Raw genomic sequence first — 26,452 nt, forward strand, 5'->3', positions numbered from 1 at the left:
GGTCCCGAGTGCCCGCCAGGGGGCGCTGGGAGCCCGACAGTGGGAGGGCGCGCGTGGGCGGGAAGAGCGCGCGGCCAGCGTGTCCCGGGCACGGCGGGTGTGGCCTGGGCGTGTGGCGGGGGCTCAGCCCGCGGGGTCCCGTCCCCGCCCCCCTGCCCCCTGCCCCCTACCCCCAGGGGTGAGCGCGCAAGCGCGCGCGTGCACACCTGGTGGTCTTCGCGGGCCGCGGCACTTCCCTTCCTGGGGCCGCTTGTCCCCCGGGGGTACGTGTCGGGAGCGGCGTCCCAGGGGGTGCACGCCGGCGGGCAGGGCGGGGGCAGCGGGGCACGATGTGCCCGAGCTCGCGCGCGCACAGCCCCACGCCCCAGGGCTGGGTTCCCAGGCCCCCGCGGCGGGAGGCGGGAGGGAGGGATGTCCCGGAGGGAGGGCCCCAGAGTCACTTTTCTTCGGAAAATATGTCGGTCTGGCCCCCAGCCCGGACCTGAGTCATCAGGCCCCGCTGCATTGAGTCATGGCCCTCCACAACCCCCCCTACCCCCCGCCCCTGGGACCTTCGAGGGGACCCCCGCCTCCGCCCCATCCCCCTGCCACCTCGGGTCGGCCCAGGGCTCATCTTCGCAGGAGTCGAGAGCGATTCCCCCACCCCAACCCATCCCATCCCAAGACAGCGTGACTCCCACGTGGAAAGAAGCCTTGGCTTTATTTGCTCTGTGGGAACTATGTTCGCTGTTCGGTTCACAGGCCCCTCCCGGGCATGGGGAGGTGGGGGGGGGGGTGGTGATGGTGGGTGTGGGCATCCGGGCAGGCACCCTGGAGGAGGCGTCGTCCCGCCTAGGTCACCCTTCCCCATCTTTTCCGTGGGGTCTTCCATGGGGTCAAACACTAGGATGTGGTGAAGCCACAGAAAGGTGGGAGGGCAGGAGGAGAAGCAGGGCTGTAGCACCAAGATCCCCCCCTCCCCACCCCCACCTGCTCATCCCTGAAAAGGGGACTAAAATAAAGCCCTGAGGCCTTTGTAGGGGCTGTCCTTAAGTGCTGGTGGCAGAGAGCCTGTGCCCCATCAGTCTAGAATTCAGGCCACCAGCTGTGGGGAGCTTGGGGGGGAAGGGGGCGGGCAGGTGGGCCGAGGACAGAAATACAGCAAAGTGAGCCCAGTCTGGGAGAGGCAAGGAGGGACGGGGCTTTTCTGTCTGCACGATTCCTTATTATAGAAAAGGGATAGAACTAGGGGGAGGGGCTGCATGGGGTCCATGTGAGCAAGTAGGAGGTTGCAGCTCCCCTGGGAGCCCCCAGTGGTCCCAAGGCCTGAGGACATGATGGCGTGGAGGGGCAGGTGGTCCCTGCCTGGACGGGCAAGAAGTGTGTTCGTTATTTCAGCCAAGTGGCCACTGAACAACGGGGAGAGGCCCGGGGTCCCGCCCAGAACTGGGGGGATCAGACTGGTTAGGGCCAGGTGTGTGACTGTGAGTGTAGGTGCTCTCTCCTGAGAATGTCAGCCCCCTGAGGGGAGATACACGGGTCTGTTTTGCTCTCGGCTGTGATCCCCAGTGCCCAGAACAAGCCCTGCACATCCAAACATAGTAGGTGCTCAATAAATACACGATTGGATTGATGCCTCTGTGTGTGTGTGTGTGTGTGTGTGTGTGTATTAATGTCAACATCGTGTGCCTAAGTGTACGTGAGGGTAGAGGTGCAAAGGCCAGCAGAGAAGCCTTGCCCCTCCCCTGGTCCCCACTGGCGGAGGCAGGTGGAGAGGCCTCCATCCTTACAGCTGAGAAGGCGGGCAGGCAGGGTGCGTGCAGGCTGGGGCGAGGGTGTGCGTGCAGCCAGCTGGAGCTGGGGGAGCCACAGCAGGGCGAGTGGGAGGGAGGGCCGGCAGGCAGCGGCCGGCTCACTCTGCAGAGCCCTTGTGGCGCCGCTTGGAGGGCGGCACCAGGCGGCGGGGCAGGTTGGTGGGCAGCCCGTGGCCCTCGAGCTTGGCCTCGATGAGGTGGCTGGCCAGGGCGAACTCCTCGTCATCCAGCATGCCATCCCGGTCGACGTCACTCAGCTTCCAGATGCGCCCCAGCACCGAGTTGGGAAGCTTGGTGCCCACCATCCAGGTCTTGGCTTTGGTGCCGCTCAGCTTGCCGTCAGCCGGCGCCAGGTTGTAGAAGATCTCGTCGTATTTGGACTTGTCCTTGGTCACCACCCACTCGGCCTCGTCGTCCGAGCCCTCCTCGCCGTCCTCCAGGGCCTCGTCAGGCCCCCGCTCCACGAAGGGGCCCATGTGGGTACCCTCGAAAGCGCCACCCTGCACGCCCACCTCCGTGCTCTCCAGCTCCTCCTGGCGCAGCAGGGGCATGAGCTTGGCGATGTCGTGCGTCAGCATCTCGTCCAGCGCCTCCAGCAACTTTGGCTTCAGCGAGTGGAATTTGGTGAAGTCGTGAGCCATCAGCAGCTCCTGTTGGAGGGGAGGAAGAGAGGGGTGCACTGGGAAGTCAGGGGGCACCATCCTCAAGGCGCCCCAGACCCGTGGGGGCTGCAAGACACTTGGGCGGCCGACTTGGTGGCAGGTCTTCCCAGAGAGGTGCAAAAGTATCAGAATATCTGCACAGGGGCACCTGGGGGGCTCAGTGGTTTGAGCGTCTGCCCGCTTCTCCCTCTGCCTACGTCTTTGCCTCTCTCTGTCTCTCATGAATAAATAAATAAAATCTTTAAAAAATATATCTGCACAGCCCATTCTACTTGGGCACCCACCGCTCAGAAGAGACTTGGGCAGCAGGGTCCCAGAGGCCCTCCCCCTGTGCCACGCGTGCCCCCAGAATCCTTGGACGATAGGGACCTCGGGGGGCCCTCTGATGACTTACAGCAGCAGCCGTTTGCCAGCTGGTGGAGACGGGTTTCAGTGTTCTGACATCGGCTGCAGCTCTGCCGAGCACACCCTGGGTCTGCCCAGCCTCTTGGCACCCCAGCTGCACCCCCACCATTGTGCAAATCAAGGAAATTCCATTCTTACTACTGCTCCGTTAACTGTCACCCCACTTCACAGAAATGGCCAAGAGGCTCGCTGCCAAGTTTGGAGGTTAGGTTGGGGATGGCCAGATCATTAGGCGACCCTGGGACACGCACACACACACACACACACACACACACGCCCGCCCCAGAAGTCATCTCTGTGCAAGAGCAGCTGTGGGGCTGGATTTACGGTCATGCTGCTGCTCCTGCGGCCGCTCCAAGTCACCCACGCCAGGAGAGTCCCAGCAAGACCGCTGTGTTTCATGGCACCACATTGATTTCCAGAGCCAAGGTGGAGAGGCCCCTGATCTGACATAAAGGGGTGGGGGTGGGGTCTGGACTCCAGTGCCAGCCTGCCCAGGTCCCAACCCCGTTCTGCCACTTTGGAGCTGTGTGTCCTCAGGCGAGTGACTTCACCTCTCTGGGCCTCAGTTTTCACACGTGTAAAACGGATCCATAGCATTGGCGCTCCCCTCACTTGGGGGTTGGGGGGGTGGGAAGGGCTACATGAGTTCATCTGGATGAAGTGTTCCAGAATTGTCAGCATAATGCTAGCAGCTGCAGTTCAGCCCGGCCAGGTTCTCAACCAGGGGAGGTGTCACTCTTCCCTGGTGGACACCTGGCAAGATCTAGAGACATTCCTGACCGTCAGAGCTGGGGGGTGCTCCTGGCACCTCGAGGCCAGGCGGACGCAAATGTCCCACAATACACAGGACACCCCTGAGCACGCTCGCTCTGCCCCCGAATGTCAGCATCGCTGAGGGTGAGAGCCTTGGTCCAGCGCCAAGTCCGTGCCACACGCTGCTCGACAGGGCCACGGGCACCAGCCGACTCAGCCAGCGCCCCTGCGCCCACTGCCCAGCCGAAAACAGAGGCTCGGGCAACGTGACTCGCCCAGACTCGCGGAGCTCGCAAGTGGCCCAAGCGAAACCCCTGTACAGTAGGTCCTCCGGGTTGTGGGTTAGAGACCATCTCAGACCCAAAGGTCACGGGCTCTGAGGACCAGCCTGATGCAACCTTGAAACAGAGGCTCAGCCGGGGCTTGGGGGTCCCGCTCCCCACCTCCATGCCTGCGCTGGGACCTCTGTCCCCTTGTTTCTGCCGTCACCCCTGCCCTGCCCACTAGATCTTCATTCACCCGGTTGCCACTGCACCCAGACCCAGTGCTTCCCCCCAACACTGGTTAACCCTAGACTTGGACGTGCAAGGGAGCCCCCCAATACCCATCTGTCACTTCTCTCTCAGCCCTGGAACCCCTGGGCACTACATGGGCACCCGGCTGCCTAGAGGGGAGGCTACACCTTCCAGCTTACGGCCAGCTGTGGCCGCGTTCTGGACGTCAGCGTACGTTGCACGCACGACTCTAGAATTGGCCTTTCCAATACGGGAGCTGCATGCGGTTATTGACATTTAAATCAGTTAAAATGAAATAAAAACCTACGATGTCAGTGTCGGTGGGGCTAGTGGCTACTGTACTGGACGGCACAGCCCAGAACATTTCCATCGTGGTAGAAAGGACTGTTGGACAGCACGGTTCTAGAAAGTGTCCTTCCAGAGAGAGACTGTGCTGGTAGCTTTCCCTCCCTTCCTCCTCACCCCTTCTTGCTGGCTGGAATGCAGACAAGATGGCTGGGGTCTCGCAGCCATTCTGTACCACGTGGGGATCTTTGGAAGTGGAGGCCAGCCATGGAGGAGAACCAAGACTGAAGGGGCTCTGCAAAGCACCATAGCAGCCCCGGACCACCTTCTAGGACTTTCGGAGAGAAACAAGTCCATCCTTATTGAGCCACGGTTCCCTGGGGGTTTCTCTTCATTCCCTAGTCCTAATGCCTTCTAATGGAACCATTTGCAGGAGGTACTTTCCAGAACCTTCTGTTTTCAAGGCCCCCGCCCCGAAGCCTACAGGAGCTGAGCCCTTCCGCCTCCCACCTCCCTCCCGGGCGACCTCCCACCTGCATCTTCTGGCAGTCGGGAAAGTCACCGGGAGATATGTGATGCTCCAGCTGAATCTTGGCGAAGATGACGGGCAACTTGAGGATCAGCTGCTTCTTCTTGTTCTCCTTCCCAAACACGGACGGCATCTCCTTCTTCAGGTAGCTGATGATGTAGGCGTGAACCTGCGGGAGGAGCGCGCTCACCTGAGCCTGCATCACTGCTCCCCGGGCCCCACACCCAGCGCTTCTGATTCACGGGGCCCAGAGTGGGGCCTGAGGATGTGCATTCTGACCCTTGCAGGTGAGCTGTTGCTGCTGCTGCTGATGCTGCAGCTGTCAGGGGCAGGAGGGCTCCTCCTCTCCTAGGCAGTGTCCCCCCCCCCCCAAAAAAAATCTATATACCAGCCCAGGCCTCTCTCCTGGAGCTGGGGATGCTGGTTGCCTCGTCCACATTCCTGGACAGCTCTGTTTTTTGACGCCCAGTGGAATTTGGGCCCAACCCCCAGAGCTGTGTCACTCCCAGCTGTGCCCATTGCCTGTGGCGGGGCAAGGGCAGGGGGAACCAGGGTGCAGGGTGTGGCACCCCCACTACTCCATTCCCAGTTGAAGCCAGACTTCCAGAAACCTTTCTTGATTTGATTCTCCTTACTCCTCACCAGTCACATCCATCCATCAGTGAGTCCTTTGCCTTCTGCCTCTACATGTGTCCCCTCTGTTTTCACTTCTCTCTCCATCTTGGGTGCCACCCCCCCACCCCAGGGCCAACTGTCAGCATCCCTTGTCTGGGGAAACAGCGCAGGCACCCCGCTGGTCTTCTGGCTTCTCTTGCCCTTACAATGCCTTCCCCAGGCAGCAGCAGCTGGAGAGGCCTTTTTGTCTTTTAGGAACAAACACCAGATCATGAGACACTGCTCCAAAGCCTCGGTTTGCTCTTATCCAAGTACAAAATTCCTACCACAGCTGACAAGTCCCTACAGCAGCAGTTTTCAAAGTGTGGTTGGGGGAACCCCCGGGATTTCCCCCCCTCCCCAGCCCCTTTCAGAGATTCATACAATCAAAACTATTTTAATAACAATACTAAGATGCTATTTGTCTTTTGTGCTTTCATCTCCCCTGGGGACAGTGGAGTTTTTATTTTTATTTTATTTTTTTAATATTTTATTTATTTGTTCATGAGAGACACAGACAGAGAGAGAGAGAGAGGCAGAGACACAGGCAGAGGGAGAAGCAGGCTCCATGCAGGGAGCCCAATGTGGGACTCAATCCAGGGTCTCCAGGATCACACCCTGGACCAAAGGCAAGCGCTAAACCACTGAGCCACCCAGGGATCCCCAACAGTGGAGTTTTTAAAGGCAACAAGCCGGTAGGACACCTTCACTGATCAAATGCAATAACAGATGTGCCAATCCAGAGGTCTCCTTGGAAGCCAGACATTAAAGAGACTTGCAAAAATGTAAAATAGGGCCATCGTCCTCTGTAAGTAATATATATATTTTTTTTGGTTTGGAGATAATTTTCATAAAATGTATGGGACTTGGGTTACCATACCATAGGCTTATTGTTATTTTAAAAAATGATCTTATAAAAAAATGACCTTATAATATCTACTATCAATATTAATGTAAGCTATCATAACTCATCAATAACATTTAGAATAAATAAGTTACTACTTACTAATTATGTGAGTATTGTTGGATAAGCAGTAGTACCAGATAAATATATTAAACATTTTCTCAGTTTTAGCTTCTAGTGTGGTCATTCAAACTCTTTGGGGCATTCAGTCATTTTTAAGAGTGTCACGAGCTCCTGTGATGGAAGGTTTTGAGAACCACTGCTGTCTATAGTTTGGCTCCCAGTGTTTCATCCAACATCCTCTCCCCTCATTGCCCCCTCCACTGTGCCAGCTTCCTCACCTGCCTTCCTTGTACCAGCATGCCAATCTTTTTCTGACCACAGGGCCTTTTCACATGCCACTCTCTGCCTGCAACTCTGCCCTGATCTCCCCAAGGTGGCTCCTTCAGCTTCCTTTTGATCCTATCTCCTCACAGAGGCCATCCTATGAGAAGCAAGCACCCCGACCACCACCATCCAATTACTTTCTACCGTCACTTTCCCACCCCCCACACTGTTTATTGTAACTCTTATTTTGTTTATCTGGTGGTTTACATATTCTGTCTCTTTCCATCAGAATATGAGCTCCAGGGATCCCTGGGTGGCGCAGCAGTTTAGCGCCTGCCTTTGGCCCAGGGCGTGATCCTGGAGACCCGGTATCGAATCCCACGTCGGGCTCCCTGTGTGGAGCCTGCTTCTCCCTCTGCCTATGTCTCTGCCTCTCTCTCTCTCTCTCTCTCTCTGTGTGACTATCATGAATAAATAAAAAAAAAAAAAAAAAAAGAATATGAGCTCCAGGGGGGCTGGGACCTTATCTGTTCCTTCTGTCCTCAGCGCCGACACAACATACACAGAATGCACTCAAGAAATACTTGTGGAGGAAAGCAATCAACCTGGGAACCTTGGAGCCCCGATCTCTCAAGTTATCAAATAACAAACAAGGAGGGCGGAATAATGAACATTCGCATTTTTGGACGGGAAGTTCAGTAATTAACTGCATGTGCCTAAATAAAAATAGAATATATCTGGAAAAAGACACAAGAAACTCCTCCTTACTGCCTCGAGGGAAGGGGTCCTGCAAGCTGGTGGGGAGATCAGGGCTGGGAGGGAGCATGTTCGGCCGAGCTTAAATGCTTCATCATGAAATGGTCTTAAATGTTTGATGGAAAACACTCGTTTAAAAGCTCTGTTAATGAATCATAGGCTTAGAATGCTAAAAATTTTGGCGGCCCCTGAGTGGTTCTGAATCCTCATGTCTTCCCACCCCTACCGCTCTGGGCTCCTTGTTCAAGCCTGTTCCTGCCTCAGGCCCTTTGCACTTACTGTTCCCTCTGCCTGAGAGGGCCTCCCCCGGGCCTCCACTCTTTCCCTCCTTCAGGTCTCTGCTCAATATCACCTCCTCAGGGAGACTCTCCCTGACTTCCCTAAAACAGTCCCTTTGCCAATCTCCTTTCCTCTGCTTCATTTTCCTTCCTGATCCTTATCACATACAATACTGTATGATATTCTAGATCCATTTGTTTAATATCCACTTCCCCAGTAAAAAGTGATTCTACAAGAAAGAAAAAAAAAAAAAAAAACATCATCTGGTTTGTTCTCTGCTGTATCCCCAGGACCCCAAGCAATGCGGATGCACGTTGTCGGGGCTCCATAACTGTTTGTTGAGTGAATGGCACTGAGCCACCTCAGAGAAGCTCGGTAAGAAGGTTCAGGGCAGCCTGGCCTCATTGGCATCAGATCCTCCCGGGATCTTGGCCTCAAGTATCACAACACGGTGAAATCACCCCCTCTAGCAGCTATTACATCAACCAGAGGGCAGAGCAGAGCCAGGTGACTCATCCACACCCTATATCGTACAGACGGGGAAACTGAGTCACCGAGGAGTAGTGACCCAGAGTCCAGAAAGGCCCTGTACTTTGGGGGAGAGCGTACGGGGAGGTAAGTGGTGTGGACCGTTTGATGGCCAGACCAAGTGTGGCGGAGTCCCATGTGCGGAATGAGTGGGTGCCCCGGAGCAGGGAGGGGGGGCAGCGGGGTTCCGTCGCGGTGGGCCCGGTGTGAGGGGCTCTGGGGATGGATCCGCGGGAGGAGGGGGAAGGAATGGTCCACGGGTCCCAGGGGCCCGAGGGACAGGGGTGGGGTCAGGGTGGTGGGCGGGGCCTGCGAGCGCGGGCCAATGGGGGCGAGGGGGCGGGGCCCAGCGCGGCTCCCGGGGGACCCAGAAGAGGGAAGGCGGGAGGGCGCTGATGGCTTTTCCAGAGAGGAAGCGGGGGAAGGTGCCAGGAAGAGATAAGGTGGGAGGGCGGGCTGGGCCGGGGCGCGGGTCCCGGACTCCGGGGTTTGTCCGCGTTTCCGGAGCCGCCTCCTGCCCAGGCGGGGGCACCAGGTGTCCGGGCCGACCCCGCCCACTTGTCCCACGGCCCTGGGCCTCCGCTCCCGCCGCCGCCGTCTGCGTCCCCGAGGGGGGCCCCGGGGCCGGGGGTCAGTGGGGGGGGTGTCGGGGGTCCGTGGGGGATCCTGGGGTCGGGGGTCCGTGCGGGGCCTGGGGCCGGGGGGTCGGAGGGGGGAGCCTGGGGCCGGGGGTCCGTGCGGGGTCCTGGGGGAGCCAGGGCGAGCCGGGGGTCCTTTCGGGTGAGGACTGAGAAAGTCCAGGAGGAAACCAGAGAGGGAGAGAGAGAAAGGAGGGAGAGAGACAGAGAAGGAGGGAGGAGAGAGGAGGAGCACGAAAGGGAGGAATAAGAGGGAGAGGTGGCCGCTGGAAAGAGGTAGAAGGGAGGAGAAACAGGGAGACACAGAGACAGCCCAGAGCCCCGTGGGGAGGAGGGATAGGTGGATTCCCAGGCTGAGCAGACCGCTGGGCCGCTCCCTCCTGAGGATTCCTGGGGTGGGGGGAGCCCTGACTCACCCCCTCTCCACTGCTCCTTAAACCGACACCTCAGCTCCTCCACCCCCCATAACCTCCTCGGCCTCCCTGCCTGCCCAGCTTCCTGCCCCACCTCCACCCTGGCAGCCGCCCCCATGAATGTTCCATTTGGCCTCCAAAATCGCTCTCAAACCAGTGCTCTCCTTCCCGTTCCTCTCTCCTTCCCCTCCCCTGTGCTGCGGATCCAGGCTCCTTGTGCCTCGGTCCCCAGCCTCCTCCCTGGGCTCTGGCCCCAGTCTAACCACCCTCCAATCCACCTACCAGAAGGCAGCCTGAGTAGGACGCTGTCTCTCCTCTGCTCCCAACTCTTCCATGGCTCCCCAGTGCCCTTGGGACAAAGCTCAGGTTCCAGGCCACAGCCCTGGGGGGGTCTGATGCCCACCCACCTCGCCAGCCTCAGGTTCAGTTACTTGCATTGTCTACACCGGGTTCAACCCCGACATTTCCCCCTCTTCCTTGAACAGGCCACGTTCTCATCTCTGGTCCACGCGCTTACTGGTCCCAGTGTCTAAGAATTCCTTCCTCTCCTCTTCCTCCTCCTCCAGTTTGCAGCTCAGATACCCTCTCCTCCAAGAAGCCCTCCATCCTCATTCCCCCTGGGCTCCCCAGTGCCTGCCCTGACCATGCTGGGTCATCACTGTCTGGGCGGGTCTGTCTCCTCCCAACTGCCTTTGGTCACTGCTGTGTCCTCGGTGCCGCCCAACACAGGGCCAGGCACAGAGGAGATTTGGTTGCACGAGAGGGTTTGTTCAATGCCATTTGTTCAATAAAGATTCACTGAGCCCCAACTCTGTTTTGGGTGCTGGGGAGACAGCAGCGGGAATGCTATGAAGGAAACCACAAGGATGAAGGCAGGGTCACCTGATGGGAGCAGGGAGTTAGAGTCCTACAAAGGGAGGGCAGACAGGGAAGCCTTCCTGGGCATGTTGAGCAAAGACCTGAAGGAGGTGAGGGGCGAGCCGAGTGGGAGCGGGGCGAGGAAGGGCGGTTTCCAGGAAGAGGGAATAGTACGTGCAAAGGCCCTGAGGTAGAGGTGAGGAGGCCCGCGTGAAGTGTAATGCATGGTGGGAAAGGGAGCAGAAGAGGAGGACAGAGGGGAAAAGTAGCGCAGAGTGATGGGGGAATGGAAGGGCCGTGGACCACAGTGAGGGCTTGGGTTCTGCTGAGTACGTGGGAGTCCCTGGTGGCCGGTGCGTGGAGGGTGCCATGATCCGTGTGGCTGGTGGCGGGGCGTGGGTGAAAGGATGACAGGACACAGGAGAGACAGAGCGATGTGGAAATAGAATGATAGATGCGTAGCCTAGGGGTGACTCCAGGCCATTCTGGTCCCTCACTCACCCTGCACCAGCATGACCCCGCCTGGACAACTCTCTTAGAGCAGAGGGCACAACGTCACCCGAGGGCCCCTAAGTGAGCCCCAGAGAACTAGATGGGATGGGATGAGATGGGATGCAGGGCAAGGGCTGCTCTGCTGGGTGCGTTCCAGTGCTGCTCTCCATCCCCAGAGCTGTTCCCCCATCCACAGAACTGCTCCTCCACCCCCAGAGCTGCTCCCTCATCCCCAGTGCTGCTTACCCATCCCCAGAGCTGCTCCCCCAACCCCAGTGCTGCTCCTTCATCCCCAGTGCTTCTCCCCCATCCACAGAACTGCTCCCCATCCCCAGAGCTTCTCTCCCATCCCCAATGCTGCTGCCCCACCCCCAGCACTGCTCCCCTGTCCCAAGAGCTGCTCCCACATCCCCAGAGCTTTTCCCTCATCCCCAGAGCTGCTTACCCGCACCAGCCGTGCCCTCTTCACCAGGTCATTGAGCTTGCGCAGGGCCGCGTGGCGTGGCAGGCCCTGGATATCGCGGAAGAGGTCCTGTTCCTCCAGCTCAAAGAGGCGCCGGTTGTCCGGCACCAGGAGGGGTTGGGACCAGAAGGAGCCGATGTAGACGCGCAGCACCTCGGGTGTGCCCACCACCTTGCCCAGTGCCCACATGAGCGCCCCGTAGACACGCATCAGCTGCTGGGTCTCCACCATGTCCGCCTTGTTGAGCACCACGCGGATCTTGTCCTCGTGGCCCCGCAGGGCGCCGATGGCCTCCGAGAACTCGTCGGAGATCTCCAGCTTGTGCGCGTCAAAGAGCAGGATGATGAGGTCCACGCGCTCCGCGAACCAGCGCAGCACCGCCGGGAAGTCGTAGCCTGGGGGTACGCAGTGGAAGTGGGTACGAAGGGCAGAGGTCAGTCCCCCCCTCCCTCCAGCCTTTCAGAAGCACCCATTCCTTTGGATTGACATCGGACTGTACGGGTGTTCAGGTTATTAACTTTCAAAACCCTTCTCGGGGCACCATAGCCAAGGCCCCAAGAGTGTCCCCCCGGCTCTGGCCCCCCAGGCACCAGAATTACCCCATCACTCTGGCCCCTGGCCCTCAGGGCTATCATTTGCCTCCGTTTCATTCATTCTTTAAGCAGATACTAGTGGTGTGCACTGGTCCAGATGCACAGGTTAAAATATTGAAGCATTTCTTAACAGACTGTGCTTCTATGAACCCCCCAGCCTCCCAAGTGCTTCCATCACCCCAGTCCCTCCCTAGGACTTTGGATCTCCTGGCCATCCAGCAACTAAAGAGTTCACGTTGGCTCTGGCTCTACTGTCGCCAGAGCAGATGGTAAATATTTTGAATTTATTTGACAATATTTACAAGAGAGTCTTCTGTGGGCCAGGCCCTATCCCGGGTACCACGCATTACCACAGACAACACGGAGACAAGTCCTGGCCTTCGTGGAGCACCTGTCTCAACAAATGGCTCCCATCTTCCTTCCTTCCTTCCTTCCTTCCTTCCTTCCTTCCTTCCTTCCTTCCTTCCTTCCTTCCTTGTTCATTCATTAGTTTACACCGTTCATTGGTTTGTTTGTTTTTTTAAGATTTTATTTATTCATGAAAGACACAGAAAGAGAGACAGAGACATAGGCAGAGGGAAATACAGGCTCCCTGTGGGGAGCCTGATAAGGTACTTGATCCCAGGACCCTGAGATCATGCCCCCAGCCAAAGGCAGACGCTCAACCACTGAACCACCCAGGTGCCCCCACCATTCACTCTGCTGCCGTTCACTCATGCACCCAGTGAGCGGTGCTCAGGAGAGCAGAGAAGAGCCATGGGAACACCCTGCCTTGGCGGGTCAGGAAGTTCTGGGTTTGAATCCCGCCTCTGCCTCCCCCCACAGCTATGTGACTTTAAACAAGTAGGAAACCTCTCTGATTGTTTCCTCTCCTGTAAAATGAAAGTCATCACAAGAATGTGACTTGTAGGACTGTTGTGGAGATTAAAAAAAGATAAATGAGCTCATATATCATATACAAAAAGAGCCTATTTACAAAAACCATGCCTGTTTAAAATGGGTGAGCTTGGGACACCTAGGTGGCTCAGTAGTTGACCGTCTGCCTTCGGCCCAAGGTGTGATCCCGGGTTCTGGGATCGAGTCCCACATCAGGCTCCCCGCAGGGACCAGCTTCTCCCTCTGGCTGTGTCTCTGCCTCTCTCTGTGTGTCTCTCATGAATAAGTAAATAAAATCGTAAAAAAAAAAAAATGGGTGAGCTTTAGGCATGTAAATGATGCCTCAATGAAACTGCTAGAACAGAGGCACCTGGATGGCACAGCTAAGTCAGTTAAGCGCCCAACTCTTGGTTACCCAGGTCATGATCTCAGGCTTGTGGGATCGAGCCCTGCATCAGGCTCAGCTCAGTGTGGAGTCTGCTTGAGATTTTCTTCCTCCCTCTCTGCCCCCTCCCATAAACAAACAAACAAACAAACAAACAAACAAACAAACAAACAAACTCTTTAAAAAATAAACCGTTAAAACAGACACAGTCTGAGAACACAGTAAGCACACTCAACAAGTATCAGTTATGACGCATGCGAGGCACGGTGGGGGCCCCCCAGGGAAGCACCCCTAGGGCACTCCCAGTCCTGTTCTCATTTGGTCCAGAGTCCACGGAGGACACAAACCCAGACCCCCAGACTGGTCAGGCCGGGGTCAGGGAACCTGGAGAGCTTTCGGAGCCCAGTGCAGGGGCACCTGACCTGGCCTGGGAGGGGTTTGGGGAGGGCTTCTCAGAACAGGGTCGGGGGACACGGTGGTGACCTGGGGAACGAGGAGTTAGCTGGCAGGACAGGGAGCCATGGCTGACTCACCCGATGACCTCACTGCATGCTCTCCCTGATTCAGCTAGTTGAATCTTCAAAACAGCCTCAGGAGGCAGGCACTTTCACAAGCCCCCATTTTCCAGAAGAGGAAACTGAGGCACACACAGGTTGAGGGGTTTACTCAAGACACACAGTTAGGTGGCCCGGAGCAGGAGCCTGCATGGGTCTCTATGCTCCACTGAAGAGTGGGTGTTGGGCGCAGGCGGCTAAGACGGAACCGGCTCCTAGTGGCCCTTGGGGACTGGCTGGTGGGGGGGACACTGCGGGGAGGAGGGGCCAGGTAACCAGAGGGATGGCAGCTGGGGCTCCTGGGGCTCCCTCCCTCCCCAGTGTCTACACACACACACACACACACACACACACACAGGCCAGGATTTGGAAAGTGTGTCTCACTGCGGGGCGGGAGGAAGGGCGGGAGGTTGAGTCAGCGTGGGAATGAGAGACGTGGCAGGGAGTGCCCCGGGGTGCGGGGTGCGTGGCTCTGGCACTCCCCAGGCACACAGTGGTCCGCACATCCAGAGCGCCTATTGTGTGCGCACACTGAAGTGCTTTGCGGGGTTTTGACATTTAATTTTAACCCTTGGTGCCACCTACAAGGCTGATACTATTATTATTCCCATTTTACAGACGAGGAGACCAAGACCAGGAGAGACTAGCGCCTCGTCCAGGGTCCACCTTGGAGACGGCAAGTAGCAGAGCCCAGAGCTGAACCCCGCCAGAGGCTCCACTATGCTACAGTCACACACAAGTATGTTCACAGATTTTACATGCAGAGGCAGCCAGCCACGCATCCCGGCAATGCACACACACGTGCACACACATCTGGACACAATCATAGCCACAGGCTACAAGATACGGACTCCCAGACACACCCTCTCTCTCACACACACCCACTTGTACACACAAAGACACAATTATATACAGAGATAGAATCAGACACAGCCACACGCAATCCAACAAAATCCCCTGAGTCCTATGCAGTCCTCTACAGCCACACAAAGTCCCAATCATGGCCCTGACACACAGAGACACACAGACGCACAATCGCAGTGTCATACCCACAATTACACTCCGGGACACATGCTAAATCGCCCACAGTTCCACACACATTCGGGCACATTTCACAGCACAGTCGCACAGAGACACAGTCATACACAACCCCACAAAGTCCCCCAAGGTCCCCACAGTCCTTCGGAGCCACACAAAGTCACATCCAGCTATAGTCAGAGGCATAGACTCCCAGACACACACACACACACACACCAACGGACTCTCCTCTGCTTCCTCTACCCACCCTGCCAGGGAAGGAGACCTTGTTCTCTACTCTCTCCTCCTCCCCACAACCTTGGCCCCCACCCCGCACCCCTCCTGCTCTCCTGGTGGAGGCGGAGCCCCAGGAACTCCCAGGCTGCCCCCCTGCCTCCCCCGTCAGGCTGGCAGCTCGCCCTCCAATGGTTTCTGCAGCTGCCCCCTGCCTGTCTCCCAGGGGGATGTGCGCCTGCTGGGCAGTGGCCAGGGACACCGTCACCCTCCACGCTCTGGCCCTGCCTGGCGGCCCCGCCTCCCCTCCCCTCTGCCCCACAATGCAGCCTCCTTTGCCCCAGTCTCTGCGCCCCCGCCCCACTCCCGAGGCCAGACTGGGTGCGGGACAGAAACTGTGGGGTGGCCGGGGCTGCAGATGCTGAGCGGCTGCAAAGGGGTGGGGGCCGGCTCCCCCGGAGGCCCCCCACTGGAATTCACCCCCCCCCACCGCTCCCCCTGCACAGCTGTTTATAAATTCCAGGCTGGGCCTTGGCCGGCACCCAGACTCCCCCCTCCCAACTCCTGCTCAGCCCCATCTGCGACCCAGAGGTGGAGTCAGGCCCAGGCCCAGGGCCTCCCTGCCCGGCCTTGGCCTCCTCTCTGGGTCCCCAGCGTCTCCATGAGGCTGTCTGCCCTCAGAATCTGTCTCTGACTTCCCGTATCACCCCGTTTCTCTAGATCTCTCCCTCCACATCGTCCAGACCAGCCCAGACATGGAGCTGCAGCCTGCTGGCACGTGTTCATGCACACGCCTCCCCTTGCCTGCAGCCTGCGTAGACATGGAGCAATCACAGCCTTCCACCATCTCCCTTCTGCTACCCCGCCAGCCTGGGGCCAGCTGACACAAGCCCAGGTCCTCGCAAAGACCCAGTCGTTCCTCCCTCAGACCCAGGAGTCTGGCCCCACTCACCCCGGCTCACTCTCTGTTTGGCGCCCGACAGGATGCCCGGCGTGTCGATGATGCTAATGCTCTCCAGGACCTGATTGGGGAGCTGGGCACACATGAACCTGAGCCGGAAGAGAAGGCAGGGGTCAACACGGGGAGGCCAGGAGGGGAGCACACATTAGAAGGGAAACCAGATCCACAGAGGTGGATCAGGTACAGAGAAGCACGGGATCTTGAAAGATCAGAACAGAGAATAATAACTATTAAAAAAAAAACACACACACACACAACTCAGAGCTGATGTTTACTGAGCACTTACTTTGTGCCAGGTGCCATTCTAAGCACTTTATACATGAGTGCGGACTATGGTTATCTCCATTTTCCAGGTGAGGATAAAAGAGGCACAGAGAGGTTAGGTCATTTGCCCCAGGCCCCCCACGTGGAAAGGAGCTGGACCCAGGCAAGCTGGCTTCACTGCTCCCCTAGAGGAGGCCAGAGAGCAGAGGCAGGAAATAGAAGGATCAGGAAGAGAAGGGAATTGGAGCTGAAAAGGAAGAAACACAGGCAGGGAGGGATGCAGGCAGGCAGGGGACAGGAAGATGCACCCCTGCCTCTCAGGCTGCGCACCTGTTGAGGAAGGTGTTCCCGAAAGGGTTGAGCTTGCGGAAAGGCTTGTCCGGGTCAACGACCAGGGCGTTGCCTGGCACGGTGCCCTCGGTGTCCCCATGCATGACGGCCACGAAGCAGTCGGTGGTGGGCTCGGGCCCCACGCGGGAGCCTGGCACTTCCTGCTCCAGCAGGTACTGGATGAAGCTGGTCTTGCCTGTGCTGTACTGGCCCGCCACCAGGACCATGGGCTTGCCGTCGAAGTCGGCATCCTCCAGGGCCGGCGAGTGGAAGGCGCCGAATCGGTAATGCTCCTCGAGAGGCAGCAGCTTGGTGCGGTACAGCTCCTTGAGGGACGAGGTGACCGTGCGGATGGCCTCAGGCTGCTGGCCCCGCGCCCCGCCCCGCTTCAGCCAGCTGAACATGGTGGCTGCACACTGTCCACTGGGCTCTGGGCTCACGACGGAGACGTGCAGGGGAGAGCTGCCTGCAAGAGGACGGCAGGGTGTTGATGGGGGGGCTGCCTGGCAGAGGAGGAGAAGGACAAGGAAGGGAGCCGGAAGGTGCAACGGGTGGAGGAGGCTGGGGGGATTGGTAGAGGAGGAGCAGCAGAGAGCCCTGGAGGGCAGGAGGTGACGGTTCATGGAGGAGGAAGGTGATTATTCCAGAGGGAGGAAGAGAAAGAGATTAACAGTGGGATGATTGAAGAAGCAGGACTGATGGTGGGAGACCAAGGGATGGACAAGGGGAAGCAGCTGCCTCGAAGAAATGTATTCCTTCACTGGTTCATTCTTTACTTCCTCTCTCCCCCTCTGCTATCATTTCACACATTTTCACTAAAATCACCTCATGTGTCAGGCACTATGGATCCAGAAATAGGCCTGAGACTGGCTCCCTACCCACTCAAGGCCCCCATTGAGGAGGGGACCTGGCACCAAGCAGTGATGCCTGGGAAATGCCGGGCAGTGGACTTGTGGGCACAAGATGGGGACATAGTGAGCTGACCACAGGGTTAGCAAACTCTGAGCTGAACGGCTCCCCTCCATGCACAATAGGGCTACCGTGCAAGACGGGCAGGGAGGATGGTGTGTGCCGAGGCCCAGAGCTGTGAAATGCATGGAGGGATAGCTGGACACAGGAGAGCTGAGAAATAAGGCAGAGGAGTTGCCTGGGTGCACCCAGGTCATGAGGGGCCTCAAGCGATCACAAGAGTAATAACATTTATGATCACTGCATGCCAGACACTGCTCTAACTCATCTAATCTTCATAACAACATTGTAAGGTAGGACAATTTATCCCCACATTTCTGACTCACAAGGGGGTTCAGGAAGATAGCAATAACTTATCCAAGATCACTCAGTTAGAAAGCGCTCAGTCTGGGATTCCAGGCAACCTGACCTTGGAACCTGTGCTCCTATTACACATCTGATTTATTTTTTTAAAGATTTTATTTATTTATTATTTATTTATTTATTTATTTATTCATGAGAGACACAGAGAGAGAGGTGGAGACATAGGCAGAGGGAGAAGCAGGCTCCCTGTGGGGAGCCCGATGTGGGACTCCATCCTAGGACCCTGGGATCACACCCTGAACCAAAGGCAGACGCTCAACCACTGAGCCACCCAGGTGCCCCCAGACGTCTGATTTAGGAAGAGAGAATTACCAACCCAGCAACAACGGGCACCCCCAGCACCTAGACTGTGTTCTCTATATTCCCTTACTATCTTTTCATTCTCTGTAGGATCTGTAGTGATGTCCCCTCTTTCCTTCTTGATAGCAGTCATTTGTGTCTTTTCTTTTTCCTCCTTGATCACTCTAAGCAGATGCTTATAATTTTACTGATCTTTTCACAGAGCCAGCTTTTGGCCAGATTGGAGTCTCCAAATACCATTCTCCATTAAAAAGCAAATAAACAAGCAAAAACTAGGGCTTCTTGGAGAAATGGTTGATTCCAGGACTGGAGCAGGGGAAGAACAAGTGAGCCTGGATCAGGGAAGGTGCTCAAAGATGGATGGGGCGTGTCACAGGGACACAGGGACCAACCTGCAGGAGCTCCCACTTGCCAAAGATGGGACAGATTTGAGCATTAAAATTAACTGCAAATCAAAACTGCTAAGATCCATAAAATCACAACGCTACTTAAAGGAAAATAAATAAAAAAGAACAAGGGTAGAGGGGAAAGAGTGCTGGAGAGGTGAAGGAGAGACAGGAGCTGGGAATTGGGATGTTGGCAGAGAGAGGGGACCCTGGGTGGGGGTCCTGGGCCGGGAGGAGTCTGAGGGACATTTTAGGGGTAGCTGGACTGGCCAGCGGGTTGGCGATGCAGGAGAGAAATTCTTTAGTGGGAGGAGGGGCCAAATAGGACAGAGGTGGGTGACGGAGACTCCAAGGAGGGGATCTCTCCTGGCTGGGAGGTTGGGGAGGCCCCTGGGAGTGGGGGGGCCACTGAGCACGGTGGGAAGGATCCAGGGGGGCAGGGGCACTGTTAGGGACTGGAAGGAGCTGGAGGGAGCTGGGGCGGCGGTACTGGCGACACCGTTACACACTGCGGGTGGGGTGGGGGCTGAAGGTCTGCGCCGCAGGGGAATAACCAGGCTCCGAGGCTCCGCGAGCGAGGTGCGGGGGGTGTTGGGAGGCGACAGCTGCGGGCGGGGCCACTCACCGAGGGGGCGCGCGGGGGGCTGCACCGGGCGGCGGGCTGCACGGGGGTCCCGCGGGGATCCGGGCCGCGGAGCGGCCTGTGCGCGAGGTCCGGTCCGGAGCCGTCTGAGCCGGGTGGGGCCCGGAGCCGGGAGGAGGGAAGGGAGGGGCGGGGGGGGGGCGGGACCTGGCGCCCCCCCTCCCCAAAGCGGGAGCCTGGCCTCTGGCGCCCCCTGGTGGGCAGCGGCAGGGCGGCTTCTCCGGATGGCTGAGAGCGGGGCTTCGGATCCCGGGATGGGACCCTGGGCCACTCGCTTCCCTATCTCCGTCCCTCCTCGTCGCGTGGGAGTGCTAATATTATTATTATTATTATTATTATTATTATTACTATTATTATTATTATTGGAGTGCTAATATTAGTATGACTACTACCATCAACAGCAGGAGCAATAATAATGATGATTTTAAGACTTAGGTCATGAAATTCCTCTTCTCACAACCCGTCCTGGCTCCTCTCTGGAGAACGCAAAGTAAAAGCCAAAGCCCCCCGCGGCCCCCCTCCCTCCCTCCCTCCTCGTGGCTCCCTCCGCTCCAGCCCCACTGACTTCCCTGCGGTTCCTCAAGCGCACCCACCGCCCTCCAGACCCTCAGGGCCTTTGCACTTGCTGTTCCCTCCACCTGAACCGCTCTTCCCTCCCTTCATTCACACCTGCTCAAACGTCACCTCCTCAGAGAAGCCCTCCCTCATCTCCCTACTAAGGCAGCCCCCACCATCTATCCCTGATCACTGCTTTATTTTTCTCCACAGGTCGGATTATTCCACATTTCCCTGCTTGGGTGCCTGTCTCCCTAGCAAGAGCACAAGCCCTACGAGGACAGGGATTTCCAACTGGGTGGTGTCCTGCTGTGTCCCCAGGTTAGCACCGTGCCTGGCACACCAAAAGGACTCAGTAAGTGTTGAAGTAATCTTTCACGGAGCACTTCCTCTGTGCAGGCTCTGCTCTATTAGCTGAGGGTAGCGGCTCATTGAATTCTCAGAAGGTCCCTGAGAAGTATTACTATCCCCATTTCTCAGATGAGATAAATGAGTCCCGGAGAAGTGAGCTCAAAAAGCACAGAGGGAGGGGGATCCCTGGGTGGCTCAGTGGTTTGGTGCCTACCTTTGGCCCAGGGCCGGATCCTGGAGTCCCGGGCTGGAATCCCGCATCAGGCTCCGAGCCTGCTTCTCCCTCTGCCTGTATCTCTGCTTCTCTCTCTCTCTATGTCTATCGTGAATAAATAAATAAAATCTTAAAAAAAAAAAAAAAAGCACAGAGGGATGGTTCAGGGCTTAGTACAGCACCTGGCCCCTAGCAGGTGCTTAAAAAAGCATCAGGTTTTATAATCCAGGTCTGGGGCTGGGTTTTTCTCACAGCATGGGAGTCAGAGCCTGCAAAGCCTCAAGTCTAATCCCAGCCCTGCTAGGGAACCTCAGGGAAGCTATTTTGCCTCTCTGAGCCTCAGTCTCCCCATCTGTCTTGCTACACAGAACGACTTCCTTTGGGTCTTTGTTCAGATGGGACCCCCTCTGCAAGCCTTCCCCTGACACCCCCTTTCTGCCCCCCACCACCCCATTTCCTACTTGTCCTTCCTAGCACTTAGCACCATCAGCCAGACTATAGATGCTCCTTATTTTTACTTCTTTTTACAATTTTATTTTCAATGTGACTTATTTTTAATCTCTCCCTGTAGAAATGTCAGCTCCTCGAGGGCAGGGGCTTGGGTCTGTTTTCTTTACTGTTGTCACCCCAGGGCCTGGAACAAGGCCCGGTACCCCGCAGGCACTCCGTTGAATATTTAATTGGTTGAATGTGATAATGTACATAACGGGGTGCGGAAAATGTCCTAAAATTGATTGCTGTGATGATTGCACAATCCTGCGAATATACTAAAACCACCGAATTGTATGCTTTAAATGGGTGAATGGTATAGCTTCTGAAATATCTCAATACAGTTGGATAAATTGATCAATAGACAGATGCCATTGACCTTTGAACCATACAAGTTTATAGGTCCACATAGTAGATTTTTTTAAAAGTATATTGAGTTCTTTTTTTAATTTTTTTTAAGATTTATTTTTATTTATTTATGATAGACGGAGAGAGAGAGAGAGAGACAGAGAGAGGCAGAGACACAGGCAGAGGGAGAAGCAGGCTCCATGCCTGAAGCCCGATGCGGGACTCCATCCCCGGACTCCAGGATTGTGCCCTGGGCCAAAGGCAGGCGCGAAACCGCTGAGCCACCCAGGGATCCCCTAGAAGTAGATTTTATTTGAGAAATATAGTACACTATTGTAAATGTATTTTTTCTTATGATTTTCCTTTTTTAAGGAAATAAGCTTTTATTAGGCTAGCATATTATAGATTTTGAGGTCTATTTATTATAGCTGCTAGCATGACCCTAACAAGGGATTTGAGTGGCTAACAACTGAAGGACTGCAATTAAAAAAAATATATATATATATATATATATTTTTTAAGTAATCTCTCCACCCAATATGGGGCTCGAACCCATGACCCGGATATCAAGAGTCGTGTGCTCTACCGACTGAACCAGCCGGGTGATTCTCTAAAGATTTTCTTTTTTTTTTTTAAGATTTTATTTATTTATTCATAGAGACACACACAGAGAGAGAGAGAGAGGCAGAGACACAGGCAGAGGGAGAAGCAGGCTCCATGCAGGGAGCCCGATGTGGGCCTCGTTCCCAGGACTCCAGGATCACGCCCAGGGCAAAGGCTGGCGCCAAACCGCTGAGCCACTCGGGCTGCCCTCTTAAGGTTTTCTTAATGACATTTTTTTCTCTGGCTACTTTATAGTAAGAATACAGTGTTGAATACATACACAAAATATGTGTTAATTGACTGTTTATCAGTAAGGCCTCTGGTCAATTGTAAGCTATAAGGTAAATTTTGGAGAAGTCAAAAGTCATACATGGATTTTCAACTGTGCCGGAGTCTTTTTTAGAGTTTACTTATTTATTTGACAGAGAGAGTGAGAGAGCACAAGCAGGGGGAGCAGCAGAAGGAGAGGGAGACGCAGACTCCCCGCTGAGCAGGAAGCTTGATGCGGGACTCGATCCCAGAACCCTGAGATCATGACCTGAGCCAAAGGCAGATGCTTCACCGACTAAGTCACCCAGGTGCCCCCTAACCCACTGTTCTTCAAGTCAGCTGTATTCTATAAAGAGGTGTATAATACATTTTATACATAATTCTAATATATTATTAGAATACATGATCACACCTAAGGTACAATGGTATCTATACCGTAGATATTTAATAATGGGCCAGAGGCTTAGTGTGACCAACCCTATCACAGCTAGGAGCCAGGTCCTACTCTAAAACCTTGACATGGGGCATCTCCCTCCCCACCCTGGAGGCGACCTCGGAGCTTCTCAGCCTGCCGCGTGCTCAGACGAGATTCAGGAGGGTCCGTGAACTTGGACATGGAGAGAAAAATGACATCTGGGTCCTTCACTGAGACTTCATGGTTTCTATGCACCGTGAATGTGAACAGAGCACAATGGCATCACCGGGATCTGTGTCACTGTCACCATCACAGAGGGGATCAGGGCTGTTTCCACCACATTGCAGTTGTTTTGGAGATTTCCAGTGATTGTTTACTCACCACTGATTAGACCCACCACTAGCTCTTTCTAATTAGTGTCTCGATACAACAGCCCTTATTACTGTGTCACAGATTCCACCGGGGGGAGGGTGGTGGTGGTGGTTCACTGATGGCTGGATTTCAGTATAACTGGGCCCCTTGTAATCCTGGGGTTTTACTATGTGCGTTTTTAAAAATATTATATGTATTTATTCATGAGACACACACAGAGAGGCAGAGACACAGGCAGAGGGAGAAGCAGGCTCCCTGTAGGGAACCTGATGTGGGACTCGATCCTAGGACCCTGGGATGACAACCTGAGCTGAAGGCCCATGCTCAACCACTGAGCCGCCCAGGTGCCCCTACTGCATGCATTTAAAGGCATTATTCTAGGAAGGGATCAGTGGAGTGAAAAACCCCTTGGTTGACACTCACTCCTCTGCCTCATGAAACTTATGAGCTCTCAGTAACTGGGGCTGCTGTCTGGTCTTGCTGTGTCACTGATCTCTGAAATCAGGGAGCCTCTGAGATCTGTCCCCAGCATGACAAGTCTCCTGGTGCCCTTACAGCCTTGGGAGCCCCCTCCCTAAGGCACAAGATAACAATTTTCCCCCCTCGCTCTCTCCCTCCCTATCTGTCAAACCGGATGGCAAGGGGCACCTGGGTGGCTTAGTGGTTGAGCGTCTGCCATTGGCTCAGGGCGTGATCCTGAGGTCCTGGGATTGAGTCCTGCATTGGGCTCTGCTTTTCCCTCTGCCTCTTTCTCTGCCTCTCTCTCCATGTCACTCATGGATACATAAAATCTTAAAAAAAAAAAAAATGGGTGGAGGGATGCCTGGGTGGTTCAGTGGTTGAGCATCTGCTTTCAGCTCAGGGCATGATCCTGGAGTCCCGGGATCGAGTCCCACATCAGGCTCCCTGCATGGAGCCTGCTTCTCTCTCTGCCTGTGATTCTGTGTCTCTCATGAATAAATAAATAAAATAAAAAATGGGTGGAGAAATTCTGGCACATTCTATAATATCAAGGAACCTTGGAGCCTCTATGCCAAGTGAAATAAGCCAGGCAGGCACGAAAGAACAAATACCATGTGAGCCCTCTCGTCAGGTGCTGAGAGCACTCAGATGTAGCCGGACAGGAAGCCAAGTGGTGGTGGCCAGGGCTCAGCTGGTGCTGTTTGCACAACGTGCAGGGGTGTACTGAATGCCACCAAGCAGTATACGCAGAAATGGTTAAAATGTCAAATTTCATGTTATGTATATTTTACCGCAATTAAAGAAACAACAAAACAAAACAGATGGAGCAGGTGGCAAGCCAGAAGTTAATGATGACCTTTGGACACTGTCAGTCTAGGGTTCAGATCCTGGAAAAGAAGAGATGGCTTCCCCCCCCCCCCCCCCCCCCCGCCCACGCCTCAGCCGTGGAAAAGAGGACACACCATGGTCACCTACAGAGCTGCTTCTGGGATCTGGGAGCAAGTGTCTATGAAGTTTGGTCCCCAGTTTGAGTCTCCTCCCAGTGGGTGGAGGGCTCTGGTTCCTGTGTTGCCCTCTTGGGAAGACCTTGCTGTTGGCCCCCCTGGAAGCTGGATGTGCAGAGGCCAGGATCGTGGGTTTGCAGCCAGACGGCCTGGTGTGCAGCCCAGCCTTCCACTTACTGCCTCGGGGCCTCAGTTTCTTCATCTGTAAGAGGGGACTCTCAATCCCCATGCTCCGGCTTCTGCGAGGACCAAGTAAAACATCCCGGGTGAAGGGCTTGAGGCAGGACCCATGGTAAGTGTTTCCCAGTCATCGTGGCTGCTCTGCTCAGGCTGCACGCGGCCAACCCTCCAGAACTGAGGCCCCAACCCGCAGAAATCACCGGCCAACATTCTGTACAGCCACCTGTGGTCTCCCCGGGGTGCGGGGAGTGGAGGGGGGGGCAAGGATGCCAAGAACTGCATTGTTCGGTGCTTTATTTCGCACGTGGGGAAGTAGATACAGAGCTAGGAGGGGGGGTGCGTCTCTCTGTCTCCAGAGACTCCACATATCAGCTTCCCCGCCACAAACACCCCCAAAGGGCCGCAGAGAATCTGGTCCTGCCGCACCGGGCACCGGGCACCGGGCACCGGGACCTCGGCAGAGGCCTCTAGGCTGGGCCCAGTTCCGCACTCGCCCCGTCGGTTCCCCGCACGGCCGCCAGAGGGCGCCCGGGAGCCCCGAGCCTCAGCTCCGCCCTCCGCGTAGAACCTTCGCCGCGGTTCTCCCATCCCTCAGCAAGATCGCCACGAAGCCCAGGCTCCTACACCATAGGCCCGTTTTGTTCCCTCTGACTTCACCTCTCGTCCGTGCCTCCCATCGCCACCCCCCAGCTTCCAGCCACATGGGCTTCTGTGCGGTCCCTCAACTCTCCAGGCATGCTCCTCCCTCAGGGCCTTTCTGTCTTGGGTGCTTCCCCCACCCCCAAGACCTCCCTGGGGCTCCCTCCCTCATCTCTTGTATGCTTCTGCTCAGATGTCACCTCCTCAAAGAAGTCTTCCCTTCCCACCTGATCCCGAGTGCCCGAGTACACAGGTTGTTCACTGCACAAAGCACTCACTGGATGGGTGAGGGGGGCTGGAATCCCACTCATTCTGCCCTTCAAAGCTCAGTGGCCAGAAGAACGGGGCGCTGCTTTCTGGTTCACACAAAGGTGTCCTAGGATGGGACTAGCCTTGTCAGGTATCCTCCACCCCGTGTTTTATGATTTGTGTCCCCCCGGCCCCCACTCTCCGGGGGGGGGGGAGATTTGCTCATGTCCTAACCCCCCAGCATGTGATCTTATTTGTAAATAGGATCTTGGCCCATGTAAGCAAGTGAAGAGTAGAGTAGGCTATTATCCAGTATGGTTTCCTTTTGGTTGTTATTTTTATTTTTTTAAGATTTATTTATTTATTTATTTATGATAGACGTAGAGAGAGAGAGAGAAAGGCAGAGACACAGGAGGAGGGAGAAGCAGGCTCCATGCTGGGAGCCCGACGTGGGACTCGATCCCGGGACTCCAGGATCACACCCTGGACCAAAGGCAAGCGCTAAACCGCTGAGCCACCCAGGGATCCCTGGGTATGGTTTCCTTTTAAGAGGAGACACCAATGCCAAAAAAGGAGGTAGCCACAAGAACCAGGAACACCTGGAAACTGGAAAGTCAAGGAAGGAACCTCCTGCAGAGTTTCTAGGGAAAGCATGGCGCTGCTGGTCCCTTGATGTGAGATGTCCAGCCTCCAGAATGGGAAAGAATAAGCCTCTCTTCTTTTTTATAAGATTTATTTACTTTAGAGAGAGACTGAGAGAGCGCACTGGAGCGGGAGGGACAGAGGGAGCGGGAGAGAATCTCAAGCAGACTCCCTGCTGAGCATGGAGCCCGACCTCAAGACCATGAGATCACGACTCAAGGCGAAACCAAGAGTGGGACACCTAATGGACTTTGCCACCCCAGTGTCCCAAATCTCTGTTCTTTTAAGCCACTCATCCTACAGCAGCCACAGGAAACACTCTGCTTGATTGCTCTTCCCCTCCCCATGTGGTGCTGCACACATTTACAGGTGATCCTCATTTGTGGATGCCCTGTGAGTTCATCTGCTTGCTAACATTTATTTGTAACCCCCCCTAAACTCGAAGCACCTGCACAGACGTGCACAGAGCAGCAAAACACTGGAGTCATCCAACGTGCACGTTTCCAACCGGGGTTGAACAAAGCAGC

At 55.7% G+C, this 26,452-nt stretch overlaps 1 protein-coding gene and 1 long non-coding RNA gene across 2 annotated transcripts; one reads left to right on the forward strand and one right to left on the reverse strand.

Annotated features, from left to right (window-relative positions):
• Positions 1 to 683: 683 nt before the first annotated feature.
• On the reverse strand, positions 684 to 19,244 carry EHD2 (EH domain containing 2). The gene is made up of 6 exons (XM_038528421.1): positions 19,115 to 19,244; positions 16,472 to 16,937; positions 15,869 to 15,966; positions 11,240 to 11,652; positions 4,950 to 5,114; positions 684 to 2,443 (listed from the first exon to the last, which is right to left on the reverse strand). Exons 2-6 carry the CDS (start codon positions 16,873 to 16,875, stop codon positions 1,892 to 1,894), a joined length of 1,632 nt encoding a protein of 543 aa, XP_038384349.1. The 5' UTR covers positions 16,876 to 16,937; positions 19,115 to 19,244; the 3' UTR covers positions 684 to 1,891.
• On the forward strand, positions 11,915 to 17,868 carry LOC119870957. Its single transcript, XR_005354541.1, has 3 exons — positions 11,915 to 12,119; positions 14,284 to 14,404; positions 15,637 to 17,868. It is a non-coding gene; the product is annotated as an uncharacterized LOC119870957 (long non-coding RNA).
• Positions 19,245 to 26,452: the final 7,208 nt, after the last annotated feature.

The sequence above is a fragment of the Canis lupus genome, chromosome 1 (genome assembly GCF_011100685.1).
Source record: "Canis lupus familiaris isolate Mischka breed German Shepherd chromosome 1, alternate assembly UU_Cfam_GSD_1.0, whole genome shotgun sequence".
In the NCBI taxonomy this organism is placed as follows: domain Eukaryota; kingdom Metazoa; phylum Chordata; class Mammalia; order Carnivora; family Canidae; genus Canis; species Canis lupus.